The 17,076-nt window shown below is 39.6% G+C and overlaps 1 protein-coding gene across 3 annotated transcripts in view; it reads right to left on the minus strand.

Moving 5' to 3' along the window:
* Positions 1 to 348: 348 nt before the first annotated feature.
* The window catches only part of LOC137129474 (cilia- and flagella-associated protein 337-like), a 33,100-nt gene continuing 16,372 nt past the window's right edge, over positions 349 to 17,076 (minus strand). For all 3 annotated transcript variants that reach the window (XM_067508684.1, XM_067508683.1, XM_067508682.1), the window contains 6 exons: positions 15,930 to 16,060; positions 8,447 to 8,545; positions 8,145 to 8,246; positions 6,947 to 7,128; positions 5,678 to 5,875; positions 349 to 4,863 (listed from right to left, as the gene is read on the minus strand). In XM_067508684.1, coding sequence (XP_067364785.1) covers positions 4,615 to 4,863; positions 5,678 to 5,875; positions 6,947 to 7,128; positions 8,145 to 8,246; positions 8,447 to 8,545; positions 15,930 to 16,060 — 961 coding nt within the window. In that variant the 3' untranslated portion in view covers positions 349 to 4,614. The remainder of the gene's footprint in view (positions 4,864 to 5,677; positions 5,876 to 6,946; positions 7,129 to 8,144; positions 8,247 to 8,446; positions 8,546 to 15,929; positions 16,061 to 17,076) is intronic.

Consider the following 17,076-nt stretch of genomic DNA (forward strand, 5'->3'; position numbering starts at 1 on the left):
AATTACATAAGTATTTTTACACATACTGTAGGTTTAAAACATACTATATACACACACAAGTTAAAAGTAAACCCCATTAAGTGGGATTATTTATTCACCTCAGGACATTAGGTTTCTAGCTGAGGATCAGATTGGCAGTAGTGTTGGTGTTACACAAACCAAGCTTAAAATGCTTTGCCACCTCCACACAGCTGGTCAATCATTGTGTGAAGTAGGTCTGAATGTCAGGTTGTCATTTTTTGACAGTCACACAAATGGTCAATTCCTTGTAATTTTAAAGAAGGAAGGATGTGGGGGCGCAAGTTTTCAGTAACGACAACCCAACGGGGGGGGGGGGGGGGGGGGGGGGGTTGTCCAGTCGAGGAGAGGGAACAGAGCGATAACAAACACAGTTCAATGATCCGAGATTCAGTTCACAATCTAGCAGCCAAAAACAGAGTCCAAATCCAGAGAACCAGAGAAAATCAGAGCAGAGGTATCTAAGGGAGCAGACAAAACAGATCCGAGTAACAAAGCCAGGGCAGGAAACCAGAGAGGCAGAGAAGTGGTAGTGCCATACCATACCAGTGAGGGGACAGAGGCAAACAAGACAGGGTTTGATGCACGAAGTCAGGTCAAAAACACAGTGAGGAGACTGTCGACACGAAGTGATCAGACAATCTGAATCTGAGCTGCTAAAATAGAGAGATGGGACATTGGTGAAAGCAATTAAACTGATAATGACAGTAAAGCTGGGGGCACTAAAGAAGGGTAGAAAAGGAAGCGATCATTTCAAAACAAAAGTCCAGAGGCAGAAGTGAAACTGGAACCAGTGACACTGAACAAAGCAACATCTTCACATTCTCTATTGTGCTTGAGAGCTATGGAGGTAATGGACAGTGGCTGCTTCCCCTTGTTTCAAGTCTCACTTAGCTGAGCTTAGCTAAGTGGCTAGTTCTTGCACTGTAGCCTTGTAATTATTTTATAATTGTTTTAAAATATGAAAGTGTTTTATTTCCATCTAACCCTCAGGAACAAAAAGTGCATTTCCCAAAATATTGAACTCCTCCTTTAACAACACCCATAAATGTGGGTGTATAAAAAAGCATTTGCTCATTATTGTTCAGTTTCCGGCACAACAATAAGCAAGTGTTTTTTCAAATAAAACCTGATTACTGTCCTGATTATGAACTGATGATTGGACATGATAACAAAAGTGAAAAACACAGAAAAACAGTACAACAAGAACCATTAATGATTTATGACTAGAAGAGGAGAATCATTTTCAGAGTGACTACTCATAGCCAAAAACCTCTTGAAAACATTTTTTTTCTCCAAAACCATGTCTCAGGAGTTTCAACTTTCAGAAGTGCATCAAACTTTAAAACCTCACCAACCAACAGAAGTGTGAATCTAAAACTTTTAGGATCCTGACAAATAATTTAAAAGTGTGTATGAAAAGCTCAATGAGCGTAAAATACCATTACTATGAAAATAAGCATAAGATAAGCCCTGAGGCTGCCACAGAAACTCTGAAAAGAGGGAAGAGGCGGATACTGTGAGACACTGTATGAGGTACTGACAGAAATCACAACGCTGAGGTTGGATCTAAGTGTAAACCTGACTGCATGATAACTGGTGCTAAGGAAAAGTTTCTTCAAAGAGTCTGTATAGTTTTACTTTGCAAAAATCATATTCATGTGAAACCTTACTTTACTAATTACTGCCAATCACTACCTCTGGCTGTTTAACCAATTTATTAGAAGAACTTGGAGAAGCTGGTGCTTCGGTCATGAGAATTTCTATTAAATTGAGCAAAGAAATTTTGCAGGACTGACAGCTTCACATTTATGTTTGTTGGCTGTCGACGATAACAGGTGGAGCTCACAGCAAGGGCTCTAATTAAAATCAAAATCAACCTGCCTGCTTGTAATTGCTTTTCCACCTCCACATTGTGTGTGTGTGTGTGTGAAGTTGGTTCTAAATTTAACAACTTCTACATTTCACACTTGTTTGGTTGTTAGACCTGTTCTCATGCAATATTCACTTTTAATGTAGTGTTATCATTTCATATGCTATTCATGCCTATGTAAAAACACAATGATCAAATCCTGCACTTTCACTCTGTGTGTGTGTGTCATGGGGGCAGCGTGTCTTATTTCTCCAGTGGATACCAGAGCACTTTGTGTTGCAGCAGAGATTAGACTGAGCGCCCGGGCCCATCAATATCCATGACTCCTGTATTGCTCACAAACACATACACACACAGTGATGGAGTGAGCGGAACAGACCTGACGCTCTCATTCACCGGTGAATAGCTGCTCTGATGGACTGAGGCTATTTAGACATACACACACTCAGCTGGTGATGGAGTGAGGCTATTCCCTTTCCTCACCTCATGCCCAGTAGCTGGCTGGCAGCCCAGTGTAGACTTGCCAATTGGCCCTTCCACCAAATCAACCACACAAACTTTTCTGATGAGCTCAGTACAGTACACACACACACACACACACACACACACACACGCACACACAGATTCACACAGTGACTATTGATTCCCCTCATACAGTCCTAGTGTGCACTTTCCCCCCAGTTCACACTTTTACGGTGTTTCAGAAGTAATTTATTCCTTTAAAATGTGCAGTCCTTTGTCATTTGACTTGCCCTTGGGCTTACACACTTAAATTCTCTCTCTTCCCCACATCTACCATTTTCATTATCCTTTTGAAACTATTACACTATGGATTAATATTACAACAGACTTTTGATTGCTTACATTTTCATGGTCATGTAATGATAATTTCTGGTCTTGGGTTGGACAGATTAAATAAAAGGGTTTTTTCTCATTCTCTACAGCCTAACATAGTTTTATTTTACATTTAATTAGAGCTAAATATTACGCCTGCTGCAGCCAGTAGAAAGAGAAACAGCTTTAGGGGAAAACGTGTTTGATAGGCTTTTCTAAAATGTGTAATATTCTTCATTGTCTCTCCCACACCACATCATTAAGGACTAACAAACATCCCCTTTACTCCACCACAGTGAAACTGCAAATTCGTCATGATTTTTAAAGAGCTTCTACATGACTTTAACAGCGTTCCTTTCCTGTCTTGATGCCGCTATAGTCATACTGACATTTTATCTATTCACGTGTAAAAGAAAAAAGAAATACATTTATTCCAGTAAACATAATTTTGATGATAATCTTGGACTGAGGCTTTATGTTTAGACTCTCTGTACCATCATGCTCCCAAACATATGAGTGAACATTTATACCTAAATTAGCCAAGTGTCCCCGTTATATCAAATCTTGTGTGCATATGTGTTTGCCTCCATGTGTGTATGAAGTTAGATCCGCAAGCCACACAGAGCTGGGATCACTTTGACCAACTTCATTTAAGCAAAGTCCCATAAACAGTGCTACCCCTTGAGTTTCAAGTGACAAAAAAGCCGCTTGCTTAAAGGACACCACCCATTTAAAGTTGGAGAAAAAGTACAAAATGTTTCAATTAAAAAAGTGCAATCATTTTAATCCAAATTCTGGTTTAGTTGTAGAGATTTCTCGAAGTTGTAGTTATTGTTTTTGAGTGAAAGCTAAAATCAAGTAAAGGAATCCTGAAGTTATAATTATCTTCTAACAAAGGTCAAGAATTAATTTTCATGTTCACGCTATAATTTCCATGTTGCTGTTTTAGTCGAGAAATTATACAGTGACAACGGAATTCAAATTGAAACTCCTAATTCTTCAAATTATATATATTGTGCAGTGTGACAGTAAAGTTATTGTTAATGCAACTCCTTGGTGAAACAAATGAGTATACTGTAAATGACCACAAAATCAATAAAGAACAATAACTGGCAAGACAGGATGAATATACTGTAAAAGGATCACAGAACTGTCAGACTTAATTAACCTTAGTTCATCTGTACTCAGTTCTTCTAGACTTAATTAAATGACTGTCAAAAAGAGAAAGAATAAGTTTCTGATTTTATATATATTCACCACAAAACCTCCAGATTCATGCACATTTTTATGTCACAGACATCTTTCAAACCTTCTATATAAAACCAGAGAATCATAACTTTGAATGTGTGGTGTCAAATGTCGAGCCTGAAGCTGCCCCAATGGCAATGAATGGGAGAATGATTTTGAAGACTCCAGAGAAGTTTTACAGATGTTTGACTTCAAATAACCATTTGAAACCGTAAGTCACACACTTTCTCCGAAATAATGCTGTTCTCCGGGCATCACAGCAAAATCACAGAATCGCTGCTTCATTCTTTGTGGTGGTGAAAGGCAGTCATGACTATTCACTGACACACCACGCCATCCTGAGACATCAAAATAAAATGCAAAAAAGCTTCAGTTTCTGTCTGAAGTTTTTGTCAGTCATGGAGCACATTGTCTGCCAGGACTACATAACAGATCTACAATGCAACTTTTAAGAGTCTTTGTACAGTAAGTCTGAGTAAGTCATGGTTATTAACTGCAGCGTTTAATTTTTTTAATGCCTCTTTCAATCATACTTATACTGTACACCTACAGTACAACTCAGAGCAGCTTCACCAAACAGTGCAGCACAATGAAAATGTGTAATTACAACACAAAGCAATTTTGCCAGACTTTTCTCTTTACTAAGATAAAAGTTTTTCTCTTCCCACTACTGTCTCAGTCCCACTGCCTTCCTGCTCATCTTTTATCCCCACTTCTCCTCCCTCTGCTGAGGTGTCACATCCTGGGTCAGCTAGTGTCTCGCTGGGTGCTGGAGGTGACTTCCTCCCTTCCGGCTCCTTGTCCTTTTGCCCTTTGTGGTCCGCCTGGTCCTGCTCGGGTTTTTGCTGTGGGTGAAGAGCTCCAGGTCTTTCAAAGTACCACTGTTCTTCCTACAGATAATGGGACAGCAGTGGAGACAAAACAGCCAGAGCATTTGGATATGCAGGTTTTTGAGATGACTTTGTGACCACAAAATTTCTATCTAAAATCAACGGATTAGTTGGGGCCATGTGGATTTGGGGACATTCTCTGAGGAACATTTCATCAGAGAGTGAATAACTGTCTCTGTATTCCCAGTTTTCTTTGAAACATTAAGCATTAACAGTGTATGCTTGCACTCACTGATACACTATGTATTGATGCAGCCTTTAATTCGCAGAAGGAAGTGTGTTTATTGAAATAGCAATGCAGCAGAAAACATCCTAAAACATTAAAGACAGCAGATTTACGCAGACAGATTTTTTTGGGTCCGCAGCACAGTTGTGTGTATGTGTTGCTACATGTTCTACTTGGGCTCTGGTTTTATTTGCATATGTCTGTGTTTGATTGCATGACTGTGTGTGGGCCTGAGGCAAAGTGAAATGAGGCAACAGTGAGCAGACACTGCCACAGGCAAACTTGATATAGTCCTCCTTTAACACAAATGTGAACACGCGCCTAACCACGGCTTGACGCTGGGTTTCACATCCATTTCGTCAACTGGATCCTACCACCCACCAGCACATAGCAGAGTAGGAGGTTAGGCTGTATCAGAGCCAGCCTGCACTGCTGTAAGTTTTCACCACAAGGATGTTATCTGCTATCTTCACAATGTGAGTGAATGAGGTGCTAAACGGTATCTCTTCATGCAAAACTGTTATGAACTGTAAGTGACTCAAGCTACTGCAGTGCACTTTAATGATCCACACCAGTGTGTTTGTGTACCTGTCCAAATAGACCAATAGTAGGTCCAGGCAAGTAGCTAAGAGCCACGCTGTAGTCTGATGACGCAGAGAGGAGGAGCAGTTTCTCGCCGTGGATGCATGTCTCCAGGTGAGTCACTCGATCAAGGTGTGGGCGGCAACTATGCAGTAATTTCGGAGGCTTTGTGGCTATTCTGTCTTCTGGCTCAAGACAGTAGTGCTGGGAGACAAAGAGGCAAAGCAGTGGATTGTTTAATAACATGACATTAGTCCTGTACATTAACAAAATCTTATTAAATCTTATTAATTAATTAAGTCTTTTCTTCAAACCGGCAAGCAGTTGTGGAACGTAAAAAAAAAAATTAACTTGACAGGCATATGTGTTTTGCAGCAAGAAACATACTATGAATAAATATTACAAACACAGATCCCGGTTGAGATCCTGATCTAAACTGTGATTTCTGGTGTCTGAGAGCACAACACTATAGCACACGGAGCAATCAAGTTTGTCATCTAGCTGATTGCAAAGTGTGTTCCACGCTTGCCAAAAGTCTTCAAGTCTACTACATATATACATACATTTCTATAAATTAAAGTGGAAGCCAAATGAAACGCACACATCTGAGTTCCTCCCCTCTTATAAACGGTGACAGCGTGATGATCTCTGAATATTTTGGCAATAATACCCGAGAGGGTGTTGTTTTACTGCGATTTTGAGCATGGCAGTAATGTGACTATGTCTCATACCAAAGGCATGATCCAAGTCTCCAAGTCTCTCCCGAGTCTCTTCCTCCTATCTTCTGCTGCCAAACATGTGACTTATGTGAAGCGTGCATGTGCAGAAATGATTGAAATGTGACAATTTCACATTCAATGATATTATGTTCTTGTGGAGCTGGTTTACTATTAAGTAGAGAACCATTGTTTCCATCTGCTAATATATCAGGGGAGATTTTCTGAGTGATAACCTGACCTGATTGCACTCCAGCATGTTACTGAGGCTTCAAAATGATAGACAGTGCTGTCATTTTCAGCGTGAACAACATGCCAGATCTAATGGAAATATCGAGATTCACTCTTTCTTCACGGTCTATTACAGTCTGGCTCTTGATCTCTGTCCCTCCCTCTGGCTTTGTGTTCACCGGTCTCCATCACTCTCTCTGTCTCTCCCCCATCACTCTCTTGTTGTTCTTACAGTACACATCATGTTGGCATGAGGACTGAAGTTTTAGTGCAGGTCAGCCTATCACCGGATGCTGGTAAATACAGTATGTGTGTGACAGACACTCACCTCTATGTCCCACGTCTTCAGTGTCCCCTCTCTATCAGCAGTGACTAAATATTTACCACAGGGGCTGACAGTCATGGCAATAGATCCAAGCTCTGTGTTATGAGCTGTGAACTCTCCCATAAGACGGCTGTGGACAGTGTTCCAGAGTCTGACTACACCTGAACCTTCACTCGACACCAAGTCTGCACCACAAGTTGGGAATTAAGAAACAATTCAATCATAAAGTTCATTTTACTCATTTCAGATAATTAAAAGCCAGTGAGTGGTATCAATAGAAACATGGACAATAAAAGAATGTCCATAAGAGGTATATTTGAGTCAAACATAGATATATGAGCTGTAGCAATTTCTCCTATCATGTAAATCTAAAGTAATTAAAAATGCTTAGTTGTTAAGGTAACATTAACCATCCAATATATAAAATCTATGTGTCAATCATAAAAATGTAAAATCATTAAATATACACAAATGTTCTTATTTTAGATAGCACAGTAGAGAACTTATGTATTCACTACAATAGACGGAACATTACAAATAGATGCTGAATCTAAAAGTCAGCAAAGCTGCAAAGTTTCTTTCACATCACAGTTGACCAGGCATTAGAAATATAGGGCAACGGTGGGAGCAACATTGATTATAAATCAAACTTGGATAAAAAACTAAGCAGCCACAGGTCACGTTAAAATAAACAAAATAGGCAAAGTTAACTTCAGAGCTTGAGTTGCTGCATATGAAAATGTAAAATTGAAAACGTGAAGCCAGTTCACAGCATCAAACAGACATTGATGTGGAGACACTATACAGTATCTTTTTAAAGATATGTGCATGTGTAAACACAATACACACAATGCAACGTGCCAGTGTAACTCAGTGTATTTCAGAGACAAAAACAAGGTTGTATATGAAAAAGTTTTAGGTATTGAAAAGGTTTTTGACTGTAGAAGTCTTTCAATTCTCTCAAACAACTTTAACCTGTTTGCATCATCTACAACCGTTCAAGTCTCCGACTTCCACATAACACCTCAAACTGCTGTATATACACAGGCAGTACATACCGTATGTTCAGTTTTGGCCTCAAAACAAAAGGCAAACTGTTGTTACTGAGACATTATGCAGTCTCCCATATTTTTAACAAACAATACAGAGTCTACTGTAAGTCTGATAAGCATTAGTTGATATTTGGTTTTCACCATCTCACCTGCAGCTGCAGTCACAGATGTACGTCCTGGTATGAAGAACAATCTGGTGATAGCAATGCAGTCCTCTGAGTCCTCTTTGCCATTCAAGCTCACATTAGAATCTAGGAAATTAACGAGAAAATCACAGTTGAGCAAGAAATTGGAAAAAGAAAAAAAAGGGAAAAGGGATAGAAAAGATAGATCGCAGGCAAAAGAAGAAAAACACGTACACATTTGTTTTTTGGAAGTGTTACATTGCATTTTGTTTCCAAAATGGAGAAGTGATTGCAGAATAAAGTTTTTTTATTTGCGAACATGAGACCTTGCTGCTTCTTGTAGTCGTGTTCAGCATGTGGTCGCAGTTTCCTCAAAGCTTTTTCTGTGCTGTTGTTCCACACAATAATCTCTCCATCGTAACTGCCTGCACGTATTACAAGTAAGACAAAAAACAAAGGAAGAATCTATCAGAAACCTTTTGAAAAGTGCACTTTGTGTTTACAAGTTTATATTGGAAAAGGAATTCCCGAAGCTTTACAAGCTTTCACATTTATTGCCTTTATGCAGAGAGAGAAAACATATTTTCAGATGAAATTTAAACAATCTACTCCAACACTTTTTGTCAACAAACATGTTTTTACTTTCCTTGTGCTGCTGAAATATGCAAGCCAGCCACTAAAACCACTTTAAAGATGATAAAACACAACAGCTGTCCCCAGCTACCATCTGTTCCACCACTCAACCCTTTGCTTTCACCTCAAGAAGAAAGTGATTTCAAATAATGTACATTATATATAAGAACGTGTATGAGTGTTTATTATATAAGGTGTACATCAGGGGGTTTTGACAGTTGAACAGCAGGAGTTGATGAGATGTGTGAGGAGTGTATTAGCTATGGGAGGTGTGCATGTGTGAGCAGTAGGAGGTATAAAGTTTATGAGAGTCTGGGTCAACTACATTATTCAAACAGCCCAAGGCCAGCTTCTGTATTTGAAACGACTTTTATCATGCTGTGTGAGTGTGTGTGTATGTACAGTATATGACAGTGACAGAAAGAAATATATGGGAGGAGTGAGCGTTAATATCTGCATCATATGTACTATGGTGAACTTTAAGGTGTGGATGGATTAACATTTCCTGTATTAACGTTAACATGTGCTCCAATGCACTAATCCATATTCAATTCGGACCACTTACACACTCTCATGCACGCACGCACACACACATGCTTATAAGCACATGTTCATTCATAGAAAAAGAAATACCATTTTGCCCCAAAAGTACCATTGCACACTGTTGGCCTCGGACAGTTTGACTGGAGGTGTGTTATGCTAGTAGCAGTTAATATAGCCTCTAGACACTAGCCTCAAGATGACAAGAGCACTACTTCTTTATAGTCTTCAGCCCCCACAAACACTGACGCCACTTCAGGCAGTTTATTAGATTTTCAAAGCAAAAGGCTTTATTATATCTTTTGTTTATTTATTTATTTATTTACATATACAGACTCTCTAAGACCTGTAACCACATCTTGATTAGAAAGTCATCTGGGTTCATGTAAGCCCTTAAAGGATAACTGGATAACTGTCATTTTCTAAAACAATGCCATGATCCAAAATCACCATACAGATGTGAGAAACGTCACTGAATCTTCAAGTTTACTTAGGTATCAGCCTGCATTGTTAAAAAAACTCCAAACCACACATTTTGGAGTGAAGAAATATGTCGTCTGGAGCGATGTGTTTGGCTGATGGGTTTTTAAAATTTTTGGACAACAATTGGTACAGATAAACAAACTAATCCAGGCTGTAGGCCAACAAGTGACTCAAAATGAGAGGAGCAGATTTATTGGTGGTTTTAGCATCTATATGATAGGCACAGTATGATTAAGGTTTTCCTTCAACTTCAAGAAATATGTTATTTGATTTCCATTTCCAGGTGGTCTGCTTATAAAACATGTCTGAGTGTCTCTGGCCAAGACACAGAACCCAAGCTGATTGTGGTGCATGTGTTCACTTGTAAGTTTCATGGGGTAAATGTGTCTAAAGGTAAACAAACATTTTGGCCATTTAAAAATCTTCATAAGAGTCGGTCCTCAGGAATTTGGAAGATGTTCAGCATTGAGGATTAAGAGATCCTAGGGAATGAGGAAAAGTAAAAAAGGGGGAGGCTGTGACTGAAGGACACAGGATCCCCTGTGTAATTGGACCCCACTGTGTATATGTGTCTGTGTATGAGAAGCCAAGCGGAACCTTGCAAAGACTTTGAATATGGATGAGGAGGCTTCAGTCCCACGTCAGCCAAATGTTCCTGCTGCAACTTGATTCAACTTGAGACACAACAGATGCATGTACATGCACAAGAACACACACACATGCACACACACACACACAATCTTGAGCATGTGTGTGTCCAACAGAACTTTAAATTGACTTTTGCCACTGGTGGCCACGATGCCACCACTGCTTTCACTTGGCGGCACTAACACATAATTTGGCAGTACAGACGCTTTGATGGGAAAACAGCATTACTCACTGCAACCCCAAAGAAAAATGCTGCCAACTGAAACTAATGTGTCATCACTTTTTGGAGCCGCCTTTGTGTTTGGGAGATTTGAAGAAGAAATTATTTGCAAAAATTGTTAATGTAGGAAATGACAAAATAGATAGTTCACAGCCACCTTTTGCTTTCGTGTGTAGATAGATGAGTGTGGAAACATGGAAAATTGGATGAGAATGTGATTCATCCTTTTTCACATTTGCCCAAAGGCTAGTGAAAGAGAAAGCAATGCACAGGATATTAAAGTGTAGGTGGAATTTATGAATGAAATATATCATATTCTGACTTTTTTTTTGATAAAACATTAGTGAAACTGGATTTAACCAGTACCTCTGGTGACAGAAAACTATTTCAGAGAAGTCAAAATTTGTGACCAACACATACTATTCTTTTGTCTTTCTAAAGGAGAGTATCGACTCAATGCCACAGATATAATCAAGTAGAGTGCTGCACTTAAGCCTACAATCTAATATACAATTTATGAGGAGAATCATTTGCATTCATCAGACAGGTTACCATAACCTTGATGGGAATCAGTATTATGAAGCCAATGACTGACAGGAGGTTATGAGCAAAGAGAAATCAAAGATGGATTTCTTGTGAACACTCTGCCGGTGAACTGCAAAACTATTCAACAAACAAGCACTGCTAAAACAAAAGGAAGCAGTCGGAGTGGATGGAGCCGAACATGGCGAAGAAGAAATTGGGAAGCCAACCTTTAAGAAGTTTCTGAGTTCAGAAAGTTGCTCCTGAATAGTGCTTTTGTTCCTGCTCCAACCATTCATTTGTTTCCAAACCATTTCTCCCTCCAGCTTGGAGAACACCCACTCTTATCTACCTTTCTACCACCATCCCTCACTTTATCTCTCTCTATACTTATCTCTGGAGCTGATGCATCTCAGAGGGCCAGTGAAAGTCTGCAGTTTATGTCTGTGCTCTGCTCACACAGACTGGTAAACTAAAACTGAACTTTCAATACGTGAGCTAAAGTCATACAACTTCACAAACTGAAGAGCCCAGGCAAAGGCAAATTGGGTGCAGAGTGTTTGTAGTTTGATGGTTATAAAAGTGGACCAGTGACTGGAGGATTGCCAGTTTAATCCCCCGGGCAGAAAATCGGAGAAAATCTAAGGAAAGTGATGAGTGCTGAGGGGCAATGCTGGTATTTCAAAGAATTCTGTGTTCACATCCTAAAGAATTTAACAGACTGGGTAATTCTGATTTTCTTTTGTTAGGATATTGTCTCTTTATATACATATAATTATATGGTAATTGTTTCTTTGTAATGGTTTGTCAGTTTTGAGCTCCTCGGTGTGACAGCTTCGTGGATAAAATCAAAAATGCCACAGGGTTGACTTCCAGAGTTTACAAAACAATAAAAAAAACATAAAACTTGGAGTCAAGTTCCAAAGTTTGTACAAATTCACAGAAGTAGAATGAAAATAGTGTAGAGTAACTCAAAGAAGAGAAAGAAAACTCGTGTGTTCCTCCATTAGCCAGAGGCACTATAGTGTTACTGCATTTTACAACCTCAATTCAAAAAAAGTTGTGATGATGTGTAAAACGTAAATAAAACCTGAATGCAATGATTAGCAAATCTCATATTTTGTTCACAATAGAGCTTAAACAAGATATCAGATGTTGAAACTGAGACATTTTGTTATTTCATGGAAAATATTAGCTCATTTTGAATTTAATGGCAGCAACACATCTCAAAAAAGTTGGGAGAAGATGATTAACAATTGTAAAATCTGGGAAGTGAGGAAACCAGTTGCTGGAGTTTTAGGAAAAGAATGTTGTCCCATTTTTGCCTGATGCAGGATTGTAGATGCTCAACAGACCAAAGCTTTTGTTGCTGGATTTTATTGTTTTATGATGCCTAATGTTTTCTGTTGGTGAAAAGTCTGGATGGCAGGCAGGACAGTTCAGCACCCGAACTCTTTTCCTGTGAAGCCATGCTGTTGTGACGCATGCAGTATTTGGTTTAGCATTGTCTTGCTGATTTTAGGAATCTGAGCCATTTCTATTTCATACCACTGAATCAATGTGTTGTCTTATCAATTTGATGGTATTTTTGGATACTTTTCAAATGTTTTGTACAACAATGCTACCACAGTAGTAGTGTAGTAGTAATTGATTTCCGTCATAAAACCCTCATTCCTGCAGGTCCAATCAGCTACAGTTAACATATCGTAACAAAAGTACATTTGTTGGACTAAATCATTGTCCACTTTCTGTGGAAAGTTTCAAGGTTGCTTGCAAGTGAAGGCAACCTTGTGGCATTTCACAGTGTTCGCAGAATATTAATTGTACTATTAACTGTACTCATCTATAGGTGAACATGGCTGTACAGACCCACACAAAAGCACAGTTGTACTGTTGATTGCAAATTATGAAATGTGTATTATTATGCTGTAGATTCAAGAAAATAACATAGAACTCACAAAATTAAATTTGGTACTTTGCAGAACCGGGCATTCACACATACAGCCACCAAAGTCTGGGGCATTTGCAGCTGGCTATTTACCGTCATTGGAAAGCCAGTGACGCTGGCTGCTGAGTACCACCTGCTGTGTGCTTCCGATGCAACCGAGCTCAGCACCACCACAGCAGAATGTTGAGAAAATGCTTTGATGCAGTTCAGCTACAGCCGAGTGAGGTCCAATCTGGAACATTTTAATTCCAGTTTAAACTAAAGCAGTCAGTTGACTATGCAACATAGAGAAATTATAAATTCAACAGAGAAAAAAAACAGATTCCATTGGCTTCTAGATTGTTAATGCTGTGTGTTTAGAATATGTAACATTGGTTATCATGACCATGTTGATTCAAGTGAATAGCAGAAAGTTAGTTTACAAGCCGATGTTGAATAATTTAGTTAAGTAAAAGACGTAAAAGGTGATTGTTGTGGTTTACTGAATGAGATGTAATCAAATAAAAACAACTTTCACAATTTACCATTATTATTGGTGTCTAGCGGTGGTGGATGAGGCTACTGCCCTATTGAAGACAACGCACTGACAGAACTGCAGCTTCACCAGAGGCCTGCTACAGGCAAATACATCACATCCATATGTGAACACCCAGTTGGGCTCTACAAACTCCTCTTACTGTATCTGGATTGGATTAGTTCATCCCATACTTCCTGACACATCTCCAGATTTTGGATAGAAGCATCTTTGAACTTCCATCTGGTCTCTCCACAGATTAAATAGGGTTTAACTCTAGGCTTTGGATGGGCTGCTTAAGGACAGTCAGAGACTTGTCCTGAAGCCACTTAAGTGTTGTCTTTGCTGTTTGTGTTAGGTAATTGTTGTGCTGAAAGAAAAACCAATGCCCAAGGACTTATCTGTATAAGGCTGTATCCCTCCTTCAGCCAGACTTAGTGCTTGGAGTTCTGCCCAAAGAGTTTAATTTTGTGTCATCAGGCCAGAAAATTGTTTTTTCTCATGCTGTCATAATCATTTCACTTAGAGTGGCTTCTGTCTGGCCACTTTACCACAAATAGTCTCCATCAGTGATGTCCTCTGCAACCAAGGTCCTTGTTGCCCACTTAGTTTGGCCAAAGGAGAAACTCTAAACAGCTGGTGGTTCCAAACATAGGGTATCACAATTATTGAGGCCAATGCTAATTTTATAGCATTTTCCTGATCTGTTCCTTCTCACAATATATTATCATTGTGGTCCACTTGGATTTAACTCCTGGTTTTTGTCCCGATGCGTGGGACCACACATAGTTTTAAAAAATAAAGCACTTGACCACCATTTGGACTGCCAGAGCAGAGGGGAAGACAACTTTTATAACTTTTATATTACATCTAATATTTTAATATTGCTCTTGGGCCTTTTGCTTTTATTACAGTAGACTGTGTTAAAAGGGGCGGCTGTAGCTGCCTGTAAAGGCAGTCGTCCACAGACCACAGGGTGAGTGGTTCGATCCCCGGCCCCGGCTATACGTTGAAGTGTCCCTGGGCAAGACACGGAACCCCTAACAGCCCATTCCCCCTCCCCAGCTTTGCAGTGCCGGTCCAAGGAATTCCCCCCAAGAAATTGGGGAGGATTGCTTCAGGAAGGGCATCGAGCGTAAAAATTGTGCCAAATCAACATGCGGACAAAATGATCTGCTGTGGAGACCCTGAACTCACGGAATAAGCCGAAAGGACAAAAAAAAAAAAAACACTGTGTTAAAGAGAGACAGACATGAGAAGATAGAGAGTGAGGGTACAACATGCAACTTAAGTCTCCAGCTAGAATCGACTGGTGGACATTGGATGGCATGTGCTGTAAGCAGGGTGGACCAAGTTTGATGTTTAAGAATTATGCAAACATTTCTAAATGCAAGTTTCCCCATTGGATCATGGTCAAATAAAAACACAGATATTTCCAGCAGAGAGAGACATCTGGAGCATGAGTACTTCATTTATTTAAATCAGCAGTTAACTGAAACCAGGCACTTTTCTTTTTCTTTTACAAAAGTAATTTTCTTTGCAGAGGTAAGTTGACCTAATACACATAATACATTATATTATATACTTTTGAAACTCAGATGAGTTTCAAAGATTTAAAACTCGGAACATGATACTGATTTATCAATATGTTTCTTTACTGTTAGATGAATAAAAACTAAATTATCACATTTGACTGTTAATGATTTTTGAACATAGACTGGGGGATAAAATTAATGAATTAAAATTAGGAGCTGCTGTAAAAGCAACAAGCGCAGGCTTATTGAAGGTTTGCTCCATCATGACAAAAATTCTTAGAGTTTATGACAAATTATTATGTTCTGTGGATGTAATTCTCAACTATTTAATTGCCTATTGAATACTCCAGATTTTAAAATATGAACATAAACAGAACCAAAATATAGAGTGCCAATTTTTTAGGATGTGTTACAAAAGTATTTGTTTTCATAGCAGGGTTATGGCTTTCACTCACATTATGTGTACCCTACTAATTATGCACCAACATCACCTCTGAGCTAAGCACATCCACTGATCATATCTCACTGTTTGATGGGGATGAATGTGCGGTCACAAAATTATGGAGCTTAATTATGGAGCACAGTTATCATGCAGCCAATCAAATAGTGATCTGAGTTTCAACTCTCTCATTTTTGACATTACTTAAAGTACGTGTGTTTTCTCTAGCTTCAAAAAATTCTTGTCACATTGCTTTTAAAGAACTATAGATTTAGCTGAATGTGATTTTCCCTGGTTCAGAAGTGTCTAACATGTGTACACACCCACCTGTGACCAGAGTCTGTGGAGGCTGGAACGCAGCACAGAGCACATCACCACGATGTTGAGCACCTCCTTTCCACTCAGAGGGTTCAACAAAGGACTGTGAGAAGGAGTGCAGGCGGAAAACAGTTACAATCCTGGAGACAGAGAAACACAAAGAGACACAGAGGTAAGTAAAAAGTGGAAAAATTTGTCACACATATACAGACCTTTTTTGGAATTTGATGTGCAACTAGACTATCACTGTAATGACCGTGTTAAATAACTCACTTACTTTTATCATTATCATTACTACTATCATCATCATCTTTACTGTAGTAACACCAGAAGCAGTAGCAGTAACAGATTAAAGAAGAACATTTTAATATAAATCTGGAATGCAACCGCAAGGGGGCACAAGCCAGTGTCTTCTTGTGCCAGTCCCAAGTCTGGATAAATGCAGAGGGTTGTGGCAGGAAGGGCATCCGACGTAAAACACATGCCAAATCAAACATGCGAATCGTGACAAAGACTTCCATACCGGATCGGTCGGGGCCCGGGTTAACAACGACCGCCACCGGTGCTGTTGACCTACAGGGTACCGGTGGAAATTGGACTACTGTTGGTCGAAGACGAAGAAGAAGAGGAGGAAGGTGTGTTCGTAGGCAGAGAGAGAAGAGGAAAGCTAAGAATGTAGGACTGACAGTAGGGACTTTGAATGTTGGTACTATGACAGGGAAGGCTAGGGAGTTGATCGACATGATGCAGAGAAGGAAGGTGGACATACTGTGTGTCCAGGAGACCAGGTGGAAAGGTAGCAAGGCTAGAAGCTTAGGAGCAGGGTTCAAGTTGTTTTACCATGGGTCAGATAGGAAGAGAAATGGAGTAGGAGTTATATTGAAAGAGGATTTTGTGAGGAATGTTTTAGAGGTGAAAAGAGTATCAGACAGGTTGATGAGTCTGAAGCTGGAAGTTGAAGGGGTGATGTTCAATGTTGTGAGTGGTTATGCCCCACAGGTAGGATGTGAGTTAGAAGAGAAGGAGAAATTCTGGAGTGAGTTAGATGAAGTGATGCAGAGCATCCCCAGAGGTGAGAGAGTTGTCATTGGTGCAGATTTCAATGGGCATGTAGGTGAAGGGAACAGAGGTGATGAGACTGTTATGGGCAGGTTTG

Source organism: Channa argus, chromosome 6, assembly GCF_033026475.1.
Source record: "Channa argus isolate prfri chromosome 6, Channa argus male v1.0, whole genome shotgun sequence".
In the NCBI taxonomy this organism is placed as follows: Eukaryota; Metazoa; Chordata; class Actinopteri; order Anabantiformes; family Channidae; genus Channa; species Channa argus.